At 36.8% G+C, this 16453-nt stretch overlaps 1 protein-coding gene across 1 annotated transcript in view; it reads right to left on the bottom strand.

The window, feature by feature from the left end:
• Positions 1 to 16453, bottom strand: part of CCDC192 (coiled-coil domain containing 192) — a 172780-nt gene that overhangs the window by 143522 nt on the left and 12805 nt on the right. The window contains exon 2 of the mRNA XM_039848352.1: positions 7346 to 7453. Within this exon, the coding sequence (XP_039704286.1) occupies positions 7346 to 7453 (108 nt within the window). The remainder of the gene's footprint in view (positions 1 to 7345; positions 7454 to 16453) is intronic.

Raw genomic sequence — 16453 nt, 5'->3', positions numbered from 1 at the left:
CACTTGCCCTTATCAGCAGAGCCATGATTCATAAGGGACAAGGCCTTTTGCTTTTTCTTAGACAAGAAAGTCACATTTATTAGCACCCGGTCAGCTATTTAAAACTGACCTCTGTTTGATCTTGACATTTACAAGCAAAAGGAAGTCTTTAGTTATGTAACAGGTCAGCCATCCACGCATTCCCCCTCCCCCAACAACAATAACAACAGAAGCCCATTTGTCATTGTGCCTGACTCTATTCAAAACAACACATCTCTTCACCAGCTTGTATTTTTTTCCTTACATTCTCTGAGGCTCCCAACGGATGCCCAACAATCTGGTAAGGGGGTGAAGATTAACATCTGCTTAGATAGGAGGGTGTGTGTGTGTGTGTGAGTGTGTGTGCACTCACACATGTTTTAAAAGGGAACTCTTCTGCTGTAAAATCAACCAGAACTAAACAGTTTAACAAAACTCTCAATAACTAGACTTCATGGCGATAAGGGAACCCGTTCCAGGTCAAACAAACTGCTCGTGATTATACAGCATTAAAGTAGACTTCCAAATGGATTGGAAAACAAAAACTCATTCACAAAAACTCATGATTTCAGATTGGCATATCAAGCACAATTTCTGAGCATTTGCAGAAATGAATACTCCTACCAAGGGCACATTACTTATTTCAAATAAACTTGACATCAAGGGATCCACTGTTGCATTTGAACAATGAAGAAGAACCAGAACATTTTGGGTGGGTAATCTCAAATCAAATACATTATATCACTTTTAGCCACTCATACACATATTTAGAAATCTAAAAATTTTCTGGAGATCTATATTCTTTCTACTCCTAAACTTAAAGGAAATAGTGATTGAACACCAAGAGGCAAATAATGAGAGTTTATTTTAGAGCCTAGGTATAAAATGTTGAATAAATTTTGGTTTTTAGAGTCGAACATACTAATCTTTTGTCTTCGTGTTTGTTTTCTTACTATACTAAGTGTTAAAGATAAAAGATCAGTTAGAAGATTCATTCAGTCCTCAGCTATTGCATAAGAGAGGTTCACTGTGGTTCTCTCGTTAAGAAAGGGTATTGGTAAAGGACCCAGAAGACTGAATCTGAGTTCCGGCTCAAAAATTTACCTTGGGTTTCCGACCAGCAGTATCTACTGAAACTCACAGTTATAGAGCAATGGAATAGAATTGACAGTCTATAGAGTTATATATCTATAAATAAATGATTTTTGATGAGGTTGTTAAGACTATTCGATGGGGTAAAAAATCGTCTCCAACAAATGGTGCTGGGAAAACTGGATATCTGTGTGCAAAGGAACATTAAATTTACCTGGACAGAGCGCTATGTGCAATATGGTAAAGGGCTTGAATGAGCAAGGCAGGGGTTGCGGTTTGCCAGCCTAAGATCCATTTTTTCCTTCTTAGTAAAAGAATCCCCATACTCTTGGGGTGGCAATGTGCCCAGCTAAGTGTCCACAGTTCTAGTCCCCATGCAAATAGCAGTGGTCAGTGATATATAAGAACTCGTTAAGTGAGTTTTTGAGAAAATCGCTTAAACAGGGCTGCTTAGCTTGCAGTTGTCCATTTCTATTTTGCCCTTCCTTTTCCTTCTCCATGCTGCCTGACATGTGACTAGAATAGCTGCAGCTGCAGGTATATCTCGGACCTTGAGGATAGAAGCCATGTTTGTGAACACATGAAGAGACAAAGCTCAGGCTACTGAGGACTGTGGGGCTACCACACCCATCCTGAGCTGCCTGTGTCCAGACTTACTTTGTATGAGTGAAAAATAAGCATCTACTTGTTTAGGACATTCTTATTTGGTTTGTTTGTTTTATGTATCCAAGACTAATCTCAACTGATTCAATCAGTTCCTGGGCAGCTGGGAGCACAGGGTAAGGGTGAAGAGGAACCTTGACCTATAGGCTTGGGTTAGGGCTGTAACTTAACTTCAGCTTAGAGTAGGAACTCGTTAAAAATGCAAATATTTGGCCCTATATCAGAAACTCTCGGTATAGGGCCCAGTCCAGCAAGTCCTTCAAGTTTTTGTTTGGAAACCAAGGTAAGTGCTTCCTGTTCCATGCTGCTTGAGTAGGAAATTTCTTTTAAATGGCTTTGGCCTATGACTATATGTTCTTAAGATTAGGTTTTTTGAATTTTAAAACTACTTAGGTTCTAACTTCAGCTTCACTTTTTATTAAACCGTATGTCCTTGGGCAAATGACTTAATATTTGTGAGCCTCATTTTCCTCATGGAGATTATAATAATAGTGCCCTTCATAGGGTTCTTGTGTAGATCAAATGATAAATCTAAGCACAGTACCTGGAACACTGTAGGCACTTAATAAATGATAGTTCCTCCACTCACTGTCTACCACTTAACAATGCATTGCAGGCATCTGGATCAGGCATACATTCCTGTAGAATTTGAGCTAGACACACCCTCACTTCACCCACCGTTTACACTTTGTCTTCATTATTGCTTCTGTTACTCTTTAAGGTGGAAGAGAACCTTAGGCAGGGAGATCCCAGGAGGGAAAGAAAGGAAAAGGAGTCTTCTTTGAATATAACATAACTGGTCAGGCTCACTACAGAGTAAGAATAAAGGAAGGCCTTGTTACTAGTTTTATTTTTAGGCCTTCAGAAATGTCCCTCTCATCAGGTAAGGGGAAAATTATACCTAACTGGTATATGAGCTATTACTAAAAAATAAGAAAAACGTTCACATGTGCTTATTCCAAAATTGGGAAATAAAACTACTATGGTCTTCTCCATTGAAATTTGTCTGCGTTTTGAGTATTACCAATAAATCTCTTTTTATGAAAACAGAAGGGGCGAAATTATTTTCATGCTCCAAAGACCATAAAGGAGCCCCTCGCTGTGTCTTATTTATGTCTCGTTCCTACAAAGGTCAGCTTCCCCACCAAGCTTCCCACTTCCTAGCTTTTGCATCAAATCATGACATCTCTTTCCCAGCTAGTGTCTATGGCACACTTAATATGAAACTAGTATCTTGCCGGGTATGGTATCTAGAAGATGCCTGAAGCTTGTTCTGACTACACAGTTGTTACTGGATTCACCTCCGTGGTGAGGGAATGATCGTAGATCTCCCCATTCTCCAGTTTCCCCCTAAAAACCCAATACCGGCGCTGCCCATTTAGCTCCCGGTCTGGGCAGAAACAGACAAAAGACCCAAGAGATGACACAGAAAGAAAGAACAAAGTTAAAGTACGAAAGTCCCTTTACCAAGTGAACTGCTGACAAAGAATAGAAGAGAAAACTGGGTGGTAAAAAAGCCAAGCTTGGACAAGGAAGCCGGCGTGTGGAGGGTGGCCTTTCCTGGATGAAGTCCTATGAGATTGGGAGTGCCGGGTAACTGCTGTGTTACATTTGGGTATCTTTCAAACACTTTGAGAGACAACTGTAAAAAAAGAAGCTACTTACACACAAACCCATAAAAACATGAAAAGAGAATCACACAGTTCTGTTATGACTGCTAGCATGAGTGGAAATCAATTAACATTTATTGAGAACCTACTGAAGAGCTGGATACACATCTCGTTTAATCTTCATGACAGTCCTAAGAAACCAGTATGTTTACCTCCTTCTAGATAAGACAGCTGGGACTCAGGGAAATTAAGTGAATTGCCCAAGGTCATAAAGCTGGTGGAGCAGGAGCAAAGCTGGAACTATGATACGTCTGCCGCTGGGAGCTGGGGACCAGAAGCTGCTGTTGAATGAGAGACACTGGGCCAAAGATTTTTGCCAGAGGAAGTGTCTCAGGAACTGGTCTGCCATGTCCTCTGCACCGGGGTGTCTCTGAATCTGTGTTTCATTGTGAAACTGTGGGTTTTTCCTGACACTTCCTTAGCACAAAAAGCTGTGGAATCACAGCACAAAAGCTGTGAGATCTATTTTCTTGTATATGGTCAAAAATGCAGCCCACCAGAGCCTCTTTCTCCATCCCTCCAATATATACTGGTAATAGAAGCCAGAACACATGCAAAACTACTTTTATGAGTTTCTCCAGAAACCTTTTTACTCTTCTTTTCCCCCTTGCTTCCTTAACACTTTTCCTTCTTTCCTCTTCCCACTTCTAGTCCTTTATCAACGACACAATTTCCAGGCATTTCTTCCCACAGATCTTAAACTGTAGAAGATATAATCAAGTCTTTTCTTTAGCAAAACTAGATAATGTTTTGAGTTATTTACCATTTTAACCCAGGACAAGAGTTGGATTCTTACGATCCTTTCTCACTCTGGCCAACTGAATTGCTGCAAAGTTACTTCTCACAGCTGTGAATAGCCTAGATTATAAATCTTAATTACAAATTACCCTAATCTCATATTTCTTTTATTTTGACAATGGTGATATGACTGCAGAGAAATACAGAACAATTGTTAGCTAGCGGGAAGCCAACATAAATTCTGTTTACTGTGTGACCTCACAGAAGTGGCCACAATCTCCTTATTTCTTCACTATTCCTACATTACTTTTCCTTTCTCCCTCTCCCCCTGCCCCCCCCCCCCATAGCGAACCAGCAGAGACTTTGCTGAAAGGAACCTTAGAAAGGTTTAGTTTAAGTAAACTGAGAGAGGCCCAGGACCAACAGATTCTTACTGTAGATGAAACCTTGAGCATCTATACTTTCCATTCTGAGTTAATTCTATGTTCTTAAAGCCAGGAGGTAGGAATTTGGCTAACAGTGAGATTTACTCTTCTCTCAAGGTAGAATCCACTGGTGAACAATACCATGAGCTTCTACTCCTTAATTCCAGCACAAATCTTTGTCCTTGCCATTTCCTCTCCTTTGCCCTCCCCACCCATTTCTAGCCCCCATGACCGGCCAGTCCATCTGGCCAGTGCTTAGCCACAGGGCTGACGAACGGATTTGTGTTACCAGTGAAAGCCAGCTAGCATTCCCACCATCCTATGACAAATACTAGATTAGTGATATTTAAAAGAAGGTTTAAGATGTAAACATGTATACAGACAAAAATATTCCTACACACACACACACACACACACACACACACCATTGTCTTGAATACTAAAGACGATTTCTCTTTTCGCAACCACTTAGTGGCATAACCTGATAAGGAAGACAGTGGCACCCAGTGGACAAATGTTTGATTGTTTGAGACAGGTGTCCCTTCTGAAATGTTCTCATATCTTAGCCTTAAGAAAGGTCAGTTGCTCCCCTTATCTTTCGCTCTCCTCTGTCATCCCATTAAGACATCTACGGAATTTAAAAATAGGAGAGAGTGGAATATTCTTACAGTTTTCATATTTTCAATAATAAGACTAAACTAAAACATTGGAGAAAGCAAAAATTTCAGTATTAAATCCTCTGAGAACAATGTTTATATTTGATTAACCTGTTTCAACAGTAGCAGTAGAGACAGCTAAATCTAATAAAATACTCAATTTAATTAAAATTGCAATGTTGAAAATGCCTGTCATGTGCTTTTTTTTTTTTTTTTATACATCATGCCCTCTTTTTCCTCAAACTACTGCCAACTTCCAATTAAATTCACTTGGTTATACAAATTTGGCAACTCCAAGGACAATATTTCAGGAAAATAACACACACGAATCTCGCAACTTAATGCTATTGTGTAGTTTATCTGGGAGCCATACAAATACCTATCTTTACTCTTCAGCTCTTTGATTGATTATTTTGGTTGTGAGCTACTTGGGTAGTGAAGTCACAGTTATATATCTTTCTTCTCAAAACATTTTATTCATGGTAAGTACAAAAAAGTTGAGGGAAAAAATTCCAGTTTCCATTTCGTATATTTAATCTGCTAAATGCTGAAAAAAAATAGATCTAATTATTTGATGTTACATAAAAGGATCATCGAGTTAAGAATCTTAAATATTAGGGGCCCTTTTTATTGGATAAAACTATTTTATAAAGAACAAAATGAATGAGTACTTTTATGGGTGAATTGAATTTTACTGATCGAAATGAGAAATCATGAAAAGACATTCAATTATGAAATAAACATATATCTTAGTGCAAAATTATACCAGTGGGCTGTCCTTGTTTAGTTAGCCACTTCAAAATTTCTTCCAGGTTTAGAGGTTCTGAAACCTTTTTTTTTTTCCCTTTGAAATGATACCTCATGTTCATCATTATATTTTTAGTAATATATAATTTTGCCACGTTTGAGGCTTGTTTGTATTTGCTTTAAAGAAAAGACCAGTTGGCAAGTCAGGGTTACGGCATGTGATTGAGATGGAAACTTTCCCAAATGGCTCTGGGCTGATGGCAACACCTTTTCATTAAATGATGTAAGTCCCCAGTGACACTTGCATCAGTCACATTTAGTCAATAAACAATAAACACATCCCAAAGTAAGCAGGCACTTTTTGGTAATTTGAAAAAGAAATAGAGGCCATTTTTGTGTGTGTCATTACATTACATGTTAATTGTACTTCTTTTTCTCATAATACAAGCAGCTTGCCCCCCTAGTTTTTGCAAAAATTCTTATAAAATTCTGATACAATCAAACTTTGCTATCCAGACATTTGTTACGTTTTTTAAAAAAGTTCCTAAAATATATTATCAAAATGTATCAATGTATGATAAATCAATAAGCATTTATAACATTTCGGGATCTCTGCAGTCCATTTTCCTTCACTGACTGTCACCAAAAGCGAGCACTGGTGCCCTGTAGGAGGAGGACCCTCTTGGGCCAAGTCCCACTGCCCAGGGGAAAAGGACAAACAGTAACAGTGGGATTTGCCCTGCACACTATGCTGTTTACAAAGTGTAATCATACTGGGAGATGGTTCAGCCTCTGGACTGAGCTTTACTGATACCCACACGCAGTGTCTCTGAGATCAGAGACCTGACAATTGAGGCAGGTCACTTATAAAGCATTTGGGCTGCCCACTGCAGCCCAGGCTCCACCTAGGAAGCACTTGCTTTGTTTCTATGAGTTTCGAACACCAAGAAGAAAATCAATATTTAGAAAACTCTCTTGTCTCAAATAATTTGAGAAAATTACTTCTGTGTGGTTCCTATGGGTTTTATCCTACCTTTGGGCTTATCTTTTTATAATGCAAATATGCTTCACTCATTCAGGAAAACCACTTGCTTAAAGATGGCTTGCCTAACTCATGGGCTGTGGTGGATGAAAATCAAAATATAAATGTAAAAGTAGTCTTAAAGGCTGAAAAGTTCCATATAGATTAAAGTAATTTTTGTTAATCTAAAAATGAATGAAATACTGTGTGTGTGCATGCACGTGTGTGAATAATCACAGAGGTTAAGGTACATATTTAGACTTACACTTGCTCTACTGAGAAATCTATCTTTTCAATATCAACAACAGGTATTACCTGCTCAGATAAGGTTTTAGCCTTTTCTTCCGCTTCCTTCAGGCAAGTCTCCAGAGCCTCGAGATGTGTCAAAGTAAATGACATTTGTCCAGTTTCCAGGGAATCTTTCTTTAAAATAATAATCAAGTATTACTTTTTGACATGGATAGGTTCCTGGGCAATCTTAAACAACTTTATGGACTAATGATAGGCATAATAAACTCACACAAATCATCTTTTTTTCTTCATCAACACATAATAAAACAGTGAAATTTTACAAAAACAATAGTCTTATTTAACATTTAAGGTCTAAAGGAAGAGTAAAAATGCATAGTAAATGACAACAATGAATAGTTTTAAAACGTTAGGATAAAATTACTCAGTTTGGAACTAGGTTAATCTGAGACTTTTAGTCTTGATACAAGGGAAAACTTTCCTTCAAGAGGTTAAGACCAAAATTTCACATTCCTAATAAGATGTCACCTAGAATGTCTACATTTTTTTACATTCACCTATCTTGAGGAACAGAGTCATCTGAATTCAGAGAAGCTCTTGTTTCCTCTGATCAGCACCTTCTTATCACAAATTCCATTAAAGCACAAATACCACATGGTTTAGAATCAAATCATCCTTCCCTAGAAGGTGGTTAATATGACTCAAATTAGCAGATGTGTAGACTTTGCCTCTCAAAATTGTTTAAAAGTTGCTCTTTCTCATCTACAACTGCCTGAGGATTATGCAGAATGTGGCATGTCAATATGAGTCATGGGCCTTCTGAGACTAGAGCGCTTCCTGACTATTCTTTAGCTATCAAGACAATTAATTAAAATTACACAGCAATATGAGAAGTTAAAAAGGAAAACCTGCTGCTTTGTTTTTTCCCTTTGGTTTAGGAGCCCACTGATTTTACACATGTGTGCATTTCCTCATGATACAATAGAGCCATCTGGTGGTAAATGGAACCAGCCATAAAAATAAAGCATTCATTCATTTCCTTTAATTGTTCATACAGTACTCTTACATTTAGGGCTCTGTGTCAGGCCTCTGATATAAATGAAACTTCATGGGATGAGAAGAGAAAGAATTTTTCTATGTCTCAAAAACAGCCTGGCTCCCGGGTAACATGCAGCTGTGTTATCTCACCCAAAAGTTGGCTTTTGGAGTATAACATCTTGGTCTAGAATGTTGATACTTGGGATGAACCAATGATGATTCCAATAATTTTAAGAGTCACTCCACAACAACAGCAACAACAACAACAACAACAACAACAACAACAAAAACAAACCTCAAGACAAATTTTTTGTGTATTTACACTTGCAGATAATTCATGCTGTGAAACATTTTATGCAGAAAAGGGGAAATTGTCAAGAGGCAAAACTATTCCCAAAAGATTGGGAATCCCTAATTTAAACTACTATTTCCAGGGAGCATCTTCTTGTCTAATGCTGGATTTCAAGTGAAGTTTTTAAAATTCTTGTGACTAGACCAAGTAAAATCACCTAATCTGTTTCTCTGGGTCTTTTTTCTCCAAACACCCCACATTTCTCCAGCCAAGGATAACCATTTCCAGTAAGACAAAAACATTGTAAGTAAAGCCAAATGAAACAGGCTTGACTGAAGACTGGTATTAAATAACATAAGACTTTTCATGCAGGTAGATTTAAGAAATTGTCATATGTTATTGAACAGGGACAGTCCTGAGCAAACTGAAGAATGCAGTCTGAGTTCTTTAGCCCAGATGCAAGCTATCATTCCCCCATCTTTGACTTGCCTTTGTGTTCTCCTCACTCCCTTAAAAGAGTCGTAAATGTGTCTTCGCTGAGGTAAAAATGTCTTATACAAAAGCAAGTACTTTTTAATAGGAGGCAACTAGCATTAACCAAACAAAGGAATAAAAAGTAAACCAATAATAATTTCAGAAATAAGTAAATACATGGGGTTAGGAGTTTTGGAGGTGGGTGTGTGGTTTCAAGGATCCTAAAAAAGTTAGTTGTTGTCAGTCATTGTCCCAGTTTTGCAGGATGAGATGGCAGAAGAGCAGAAAGGTGGGATTTACACAGTCAAGTTCATTCTGCTTCAGGCATGTGCGGACATACATAAAGCAATTTATTATAAACATGAAACTGTCTTGGTGGTTAAAGTAAGTGATGAATGAATTATACTAATAAAAGCCCTTTATACTCTTTCTTTCTTAATTTATTTTTTTCTTGATTTCTGTAACCCATCTCAGTATCTTTTCATTGTCCCTTTCCTTACTTTTAAGTCAGAATATCTGTCTTACGATGACCTTGCTCTTCTTCCTTAACCATGCAAACCCTTTCCACCTTTCATGACTGGTTCAAGGTCTCTGATTAATCCAAATCCTTCGCCCCTCCTCTGAATCCACAAGCAACACTTAGGCCCCTGCATGCTCTGAACATTTAGTGGGAGCTCAATACATAGTTGTCAATTGAAGACTCATCAGTTGTTAATTGAATAGTTGTTAATTGAAGACTCATCAGTCAAAGAAGGTGATTGCACCAGAAGGAACAGTCCTTCATGCGGAGAGGCTGTAACAGTGACTTCTTTGAGCAATATTTGTCATGCATCCAGCCTGGGACACCGACAGGGATCAGATCCTTAGAGAAATTCTGCTTGCCAAAGCCAGATGCAAGATAACGCAGCAGAGAGCAAGAAGATGGCCATGAAGTTGGGTGATGATGACAGGAGGGGTTGTTGTGAGGATTAAATGAGGTAAGGCAGTTAACTTCTTAAGCAGATGAAATCCTCAATTAATATTATTAATAATTCCATTATCTTAACTCCTTTAAAGAGAATCATTTGATATTAAAACTTTCTAGTTTATTTTTGGACCCTAGTAAAAGAAAGTTCCTGTAGAGACACTTGTAACAACAAATGATCAAACGACAGCAGTGGGAAATTCAGTCAAGTATGAGATTAGAACAAAGTTACTATGTTAAATGTATGCATGTGCATTTATTTAACGGCCATATTGCTAAATAAGGGCATTGTTATAGAAAATTCCACCTTTTCAGAAGAGCATTTGGACATGGGTCAGTTTAAGATGATTAATTGTTTCTAGCAATCTAAAGCTTCCAATGTCCAGGGTTCTGGCAGCAGCCCCTGCTCAGAGGTGCGGTAACTTCCTGCCACATAAAACATGCTTTCGATACATTTTGCAATGGTCAAGCTTCCTGCTTGGTGCTTCCTGTATTTACTACTACTGTCGATTCGTCTTTCCCCCTGCTTTGACAGGCACCGAAGGCTCTACACTTGCTTCCTCTTCTACGACCTGCTTATATTTCTCGCATGGATTAAAGTCTTTCCCCAGGCTTCTAGCTCAGCCCCTTCCCCTGCGCAGATTTCTGGGAGCTCTCCTGTAATCTTTGGAGATCAGAATTCATTTAAGAGTGGAAATTTTGTCACTCTGACATCCCTTTGCACTTAGCTTTTGCAATAGTTTCTTAGGTAATAATTTAAAAATTCATTTTCCGGACTTCAATCCATTCTAGTGAAAATAGTATTCTTCTGTGCTTGGAGCTGCCTTAATAGTTACCTAATAAGATGTTTTTAATTCGGAATGTGAACAAACTACAACTATTGTCAAAGCCCAGTGGAAAGAAGGTTCTAGAAAGTGCCCATCGATATAACTGTGAAGGAGACGGCCATGGGAGAATGACAGATGAGCATTGATTAAGGAGAACTCTGGACTTAGCAGGCCATTTGACTTGGATAATGGGACTTGTGGCCTTCACTTCTCAGTCTCAGTTTTTCGTCTTTAAATTATGAATGTACTGGCCAGATCCCAGTGGAAAATGGATGGCCACTTTAATGGAGTGACTGAGGGGGGTTTAATGAAGGAACTGTGTACAGAGATGTGGGCACAATTAAGGGCATCAACAAAGGATAGTGAGCCAACCCCTAGAAGTGAAGGTACCATTTGCCTTAGCTTGAAGAAGTAGGGGAAGAAGTAATGAGAGAGTTATATTATTGCAGTATCAAGAAAGGAAGTTGCAGAGAGGGCCACCCCACGAGCTGGGCCTTTGGGTAGAGGAATATAGCTACTGCCAACCTGTGTCCAGACAGTAGTAGCGTATGGACCAGTTAAATGGCTTGACCTCGTCTTTCCTCACTTCAGTCTGTATTTCCCTTGGGCTCAACCCAAGAAGTCAGAAGGCAAGGGAGCCTGAATGACAAGTCCAGAGAGACCAGCTTCCCTGGAAAAGAAGGGAGTGGGAGAAAAGTGGAAAGTGAATCTGGAAGGGGAAACAAAGAAACCTCAGGCCAAAGGCATTTCATTATATTAGTGTGTTCCAAATGCCAGCCCATAGATGAATGTTGGTTTATAGTAACATTTTCACCAGTCAGCAAGGAAAGAACAAAGCTAAAAATTGTAAAAGAACTTGTAAATTTTTCATGAAGTCAAATTAATTCCATTTAGAGGACTGTCTTTTATTCTGAGACTGTGATTGGTCTATACATTTTGGTGTTCATGATGGCGATAGTATATGGAAATTATTGTGTTTTAGTGTTTTTTTCTTGATAAAAAAAGGAAAATTGGCAGTCTTATCAGAACTAACCCGTTATTTTGGGGGCAAATATTCTTATGGGTTTATGAAATCTGAAAGTATAGAGACCCTCTATCTAAGTCATCTCTGTTAAATTATGAATTGAATGTCTTAGCAGGTGGCCTTTCCAGAACTATGATACCTGAATTCCTCTGGACCAATCTTTCATACTGTGAAAGATTTAAGTACTTTTCCATTTCTATAACATCACTGATAGAATAAAAGAAAAGGGTATTCAAAAGGACTTATATTTTAACTTATAAAAAGATTGTTGGCATGGAAATTAAAGAGAAATGACCATGTGACATTTGATAGCTTCATAAATAAGTTTAAATAGTGGCTTAACTTTAAATAAGAGGCCAACTCTCATTTTAATTCAATTTAAAGCATTTCAATTCATAAGAAAACATTTTAATTTTCTTAAAAAATAAAGGAGGGGGAAATGAAGAATTGCTATTTAATTGGTATAGAGTTTCAGTTTTGCAAAATGAAAAGCTCTGGAGATTAGTTGCACAAAAGTGTGAACTTTACTGTACTTTACAATTTAAAATGGTTAAAATGGTCAATTTTATGTTATATGTGTTTTACCACATTAAAAATAAAAGTAACATGAAACAAATATATAAAGCAGGTAAATTACGGAGTGAAGGAATCAGACAATGTTAAAATTAATTCAACTATTCTACCTACTTCACAGGGTTGTCGTGAGAACAAATTAAAAAAAAGATAGCACATAATAAAAACTGTAAAATAAAAAAACACAATAAGGTAATCTTACTGAAGGAAAGGATTTTGATTCCTTTAATAAAGGAAACAAATGCTATTTGTTTTAAATAAAATTTTGGTTTAGTGGAGCATATAATAGTGCAAATACTTTTCTCATTTGTAAAGATAGTGCTTTTAATAGTTGAGTTTTTCATGACAGGATTATTTATTTTCTCATACATCATACATAAGTTTATATTTTGAGTACTTTGGCATATTGACCAGCAATGTTTTCTTCCTCCCACTGTATCCCAGTATTTGAGAAAATGCACATGCCTGTGGGAAGAAGGACTTTCAGATCAGCTAATAAGTAAGGTGATAGAATTTTACTGCTCAAATTAACTGAGGATTTTCAAACGTAGCTTTGTGAATAAATTATTGCTAAACTGTGTATAATCAACAACAAATATTTTATGACTGATAGTGTTCAGAGTGGAGGTAATTTTTTCTGCTAGTAAAGTATAGGCTATAAATAAGTAAACTTAAATTTAACTCAATGATAAGAACTTCAATACTCTAATGATGTTGTTCCCAAAACCTAGCAAGGAAATACTTAATTGAACTTGATGTTTCATAAGAAAACTTTTCTATAAGAATCCACTCCCCTAACCCAGCTTGGCATTTACAGAGACTTCTTTCTTTACCAAGGTTTGAAGGAGAAATGTGTTATGCATTCTTTTGGATCAGATAAAAGTTTAGCAACAATTTCCATAGTACATTCCAATATGATAAGGTAAGCGGAAGACAGATGGGACAGCTCTCTTTTGCTGTAAATTTCCACTTCTTTTAAGGTCTTCCAGTCAAAATATTACTAAGAGGCATGGACACAATACCAGAAGGTGACATAACGTGCCTGACATTAGCTACTCAATGGGCCTTAGTTTTCTCACTCATGAAATGAGACCATTACATCTCATTCATCTTGCTCTCTTTGGTGGCCATTTGTCATACTATGTTGACGGTCCAGTGTCTTTCACCTGTTTGGAGAATTTCCCAACTTATGAATCTCATCTACACAAAGTATAAGTCAGGAATTCCTTCTCAAGCATCCTTTGCATCTAAGTGTTAGGCATATGGCTTTACCAATCAAACATACCAGCTTGAGATTTCAATATAGATGAGAGAGATATGACACAGCTACCAAATAGAATGGAATCTGGTCAGGTTAAGAGGGTCATTCTCTCTTCAGAAGCTGCAGGGATAGAAGACTTAGAAGTAATATCTCATACTCAGGGGAGTAATAAGTGATACGGGGCCAAAGTCAAGTGGCAGCAGTAATTGATTCTTCACCAGAATCTGGCAGTGTAATTGTGGTTCATCTCCAAGCCTGAGAGGTCTTCTGAAACACCTAATATCCTTTAATGATTAATTTTCCCCTTAATACTAACTAGGCTGGGTTCTGTTGATTTTGAATGTAAATTTGACTGATTATTACTTATTGTTTGTGTGATTTTAAGCAAGTAATTTAATTATTCTGAGCCTCTATTTCATCACCTCTAAAAATGGAAGAAATAATAACTCAATAGGGGCTGCTGTCATGACTAAATGTGGAAGTGCAGAAAAATGCACATAATTGCTAATCCATAGAAGTAAATTTTAAAAAGCATTTTTTTTTTCAATCTCTTGCTTTTATGTTTTGATGGTATAGCTTCTGGGAGCTCACAGCCTTGGAAAGAGCCTAAGAGTTGGTCATAAAGACCCAAAACTTTTTTTAAAACTCTGATGGTCTTGGCATTATGCAACTACATGTAGCCCAGTTACTCCTCGATGGAAAAAGTGATTTTTATGCATAATATAATAGCAAAAATTCAAAAATGTGGTAGAATAAGGCATAGCCTTCTCTGCCTGCTAACGAGGGGTTTTATTTAGTCTGCTCTGTTTCTTCCTTTACTTGACCTTTTTGCTAAACGTGTTCTTTTGGGCTTCTAAAATGAAGAAGGAGAGATTGAAGAAGAGAGAGAAGAATATTAACTAGGGCTAAAGGAAAAAGTTTTCCAAAAAACTTTTGAGGAGAAAACTTGGGAAAAGCTGTCATGTGAAATAGAAGCTTATGGAAAAGGAAAGAAGAATTTTTAAAAAGTGTATCGCTGAAATTTTTCCACACATACTGTTTAATTAATGCAATTTAAGCCCCAACATGCCATCAGAGTTCATTGGACCCAAATGTAGTTTTGGGTTTCTGTTTTTGAGCCATTCTATTTATAAAAATCTATATTTCATGGCTTTTATTTTTTCCTAGAGGTCTCACAAAAAACTAAAGAATACTTATTTATTTTTAAAAAATAGAATAAAACTCATTCTACCTTGCAAATACAATACAGATCCACTGGAACCTTTTACAAATCTAAGATATATTATGGGGTCTTAGTAATCTTATTTTTCCTGTATTTGAAACATGTTATTTAATCATCCTCAGAATTATTTAGTATTATTATTCATCAATTATTTCCAACTAAGACTTTAAAGATTAAAAAGAACCCCCCCAAAATTATGAAATTGCCTAGAAAGACAATGCCATAGCAAAATTAATAATTATCCTTCATTTCTTATTGTGTTGCCAAAAGTATTGCATCATCTTTCAAGGTATAAAAGAAGAGATACCATTTTTATAGGCTAGCTTTGACTTTCATTACACACAGCTGTGAATACTGAATTTTTCTTTTTCTATGCATAATGTCCAAAGAGAAGAAAATTGACAGAGGAGGACATTTCAAAATTTTTAGACAAATCAGAAGTTGAATGTGAAGAGCAGCAAGCACTCTTGACCAGCACTGCCCAGTGTGGCAGCCACTAAACCATAGGTTGCTCTTCAGTACTTGAAATGTGTTTAGTTTGAAGTGAGATGTGTTGTAAGTATAAAACACAAGATTTTTGAAGATGATACAATAAATAAGAATGTAAGCTATCTCGATACTTTTTTATATTGATTACATATTGAAATGACAATATTTTCGATAGGTTAAATAAACTTTATCAAAATTTACTTTCACTTGTTTATTTAAAAATGTTAATGTCACTAGAAAATTTAAAATTATGTAGACACAGTATATTTCTATTGGACAGTGCTGTTCTAGATGCTAATGTTGATGGTGGAATTAATTATGTAAGTGAAATAGACTATGAATCTTCAGATCATGACTTCCTTGAGACTGAGATGCATGTCCTCAAACATGAACAGGATAGTCCCATACAGGAGAGACTACACGCTATTTGGTAACAAGAACTTGGACTATCCTGTTTGCTAAGAAGATGTGTGATAGTATTCTCCCACCTTTTAAAATCTTTATATGCCAAAATTTTTGCTTGATATAAAGAGATTTGCTATGTTTAAATTCTTATTAAAATTTCTGAGGGGGTTTTTATTTTACTATCTCATTCTTATGTAAATTATAACTTTAAATATAAAAGATTTAGATAGATTTATTTGATCTAGATGGTAAATGATGATGACTATTTTTCTAGTATACTAAGGGTTAAGCACTTGAGTAATTTGAAAGTTACCTTGTGGGTAGTAGACTGTTTTTTTAAGTCACAAATCAGTGCTGAAACCAAACCATTTGGATTTCGGAATTACATGTCAAGCAGTCACAAGGAAAGTTATGGAAGACTTTTTAATTTTCAGTAACTTGATTATTAAAACAATGTATAAGAACACATCTGAAGGCACTAGGCCCAAATCTGGCTTTATTCAGAAGCAGAAAAATGAATAGGACTCAGAATATAGTCACCACAGACAGATATTTCTATTTTAAGGAAGAATCTAAGTAGTAATAGCCCCTAGGGAAAGCAAGCT

This window comes from Pteropus medius, unplaced genomic scaffold (assembly GCF_902729225.1).
Source record: "Pteropus medius unplaced genomic scaffold, Ma_sr-lr_union100, whole genome shotgun sequence".
NCBI classification, from domain to species: Eukaryota; Metazoa; Chordata; class Mammalia; order Chiroptera; family Pteropodidae; genus Pteropus; species Pteropus medius.
Note: the sequence above shows the minus strand (reverse complement) of the source record. Positions and strands in the feature narration are given on the sequence as shown.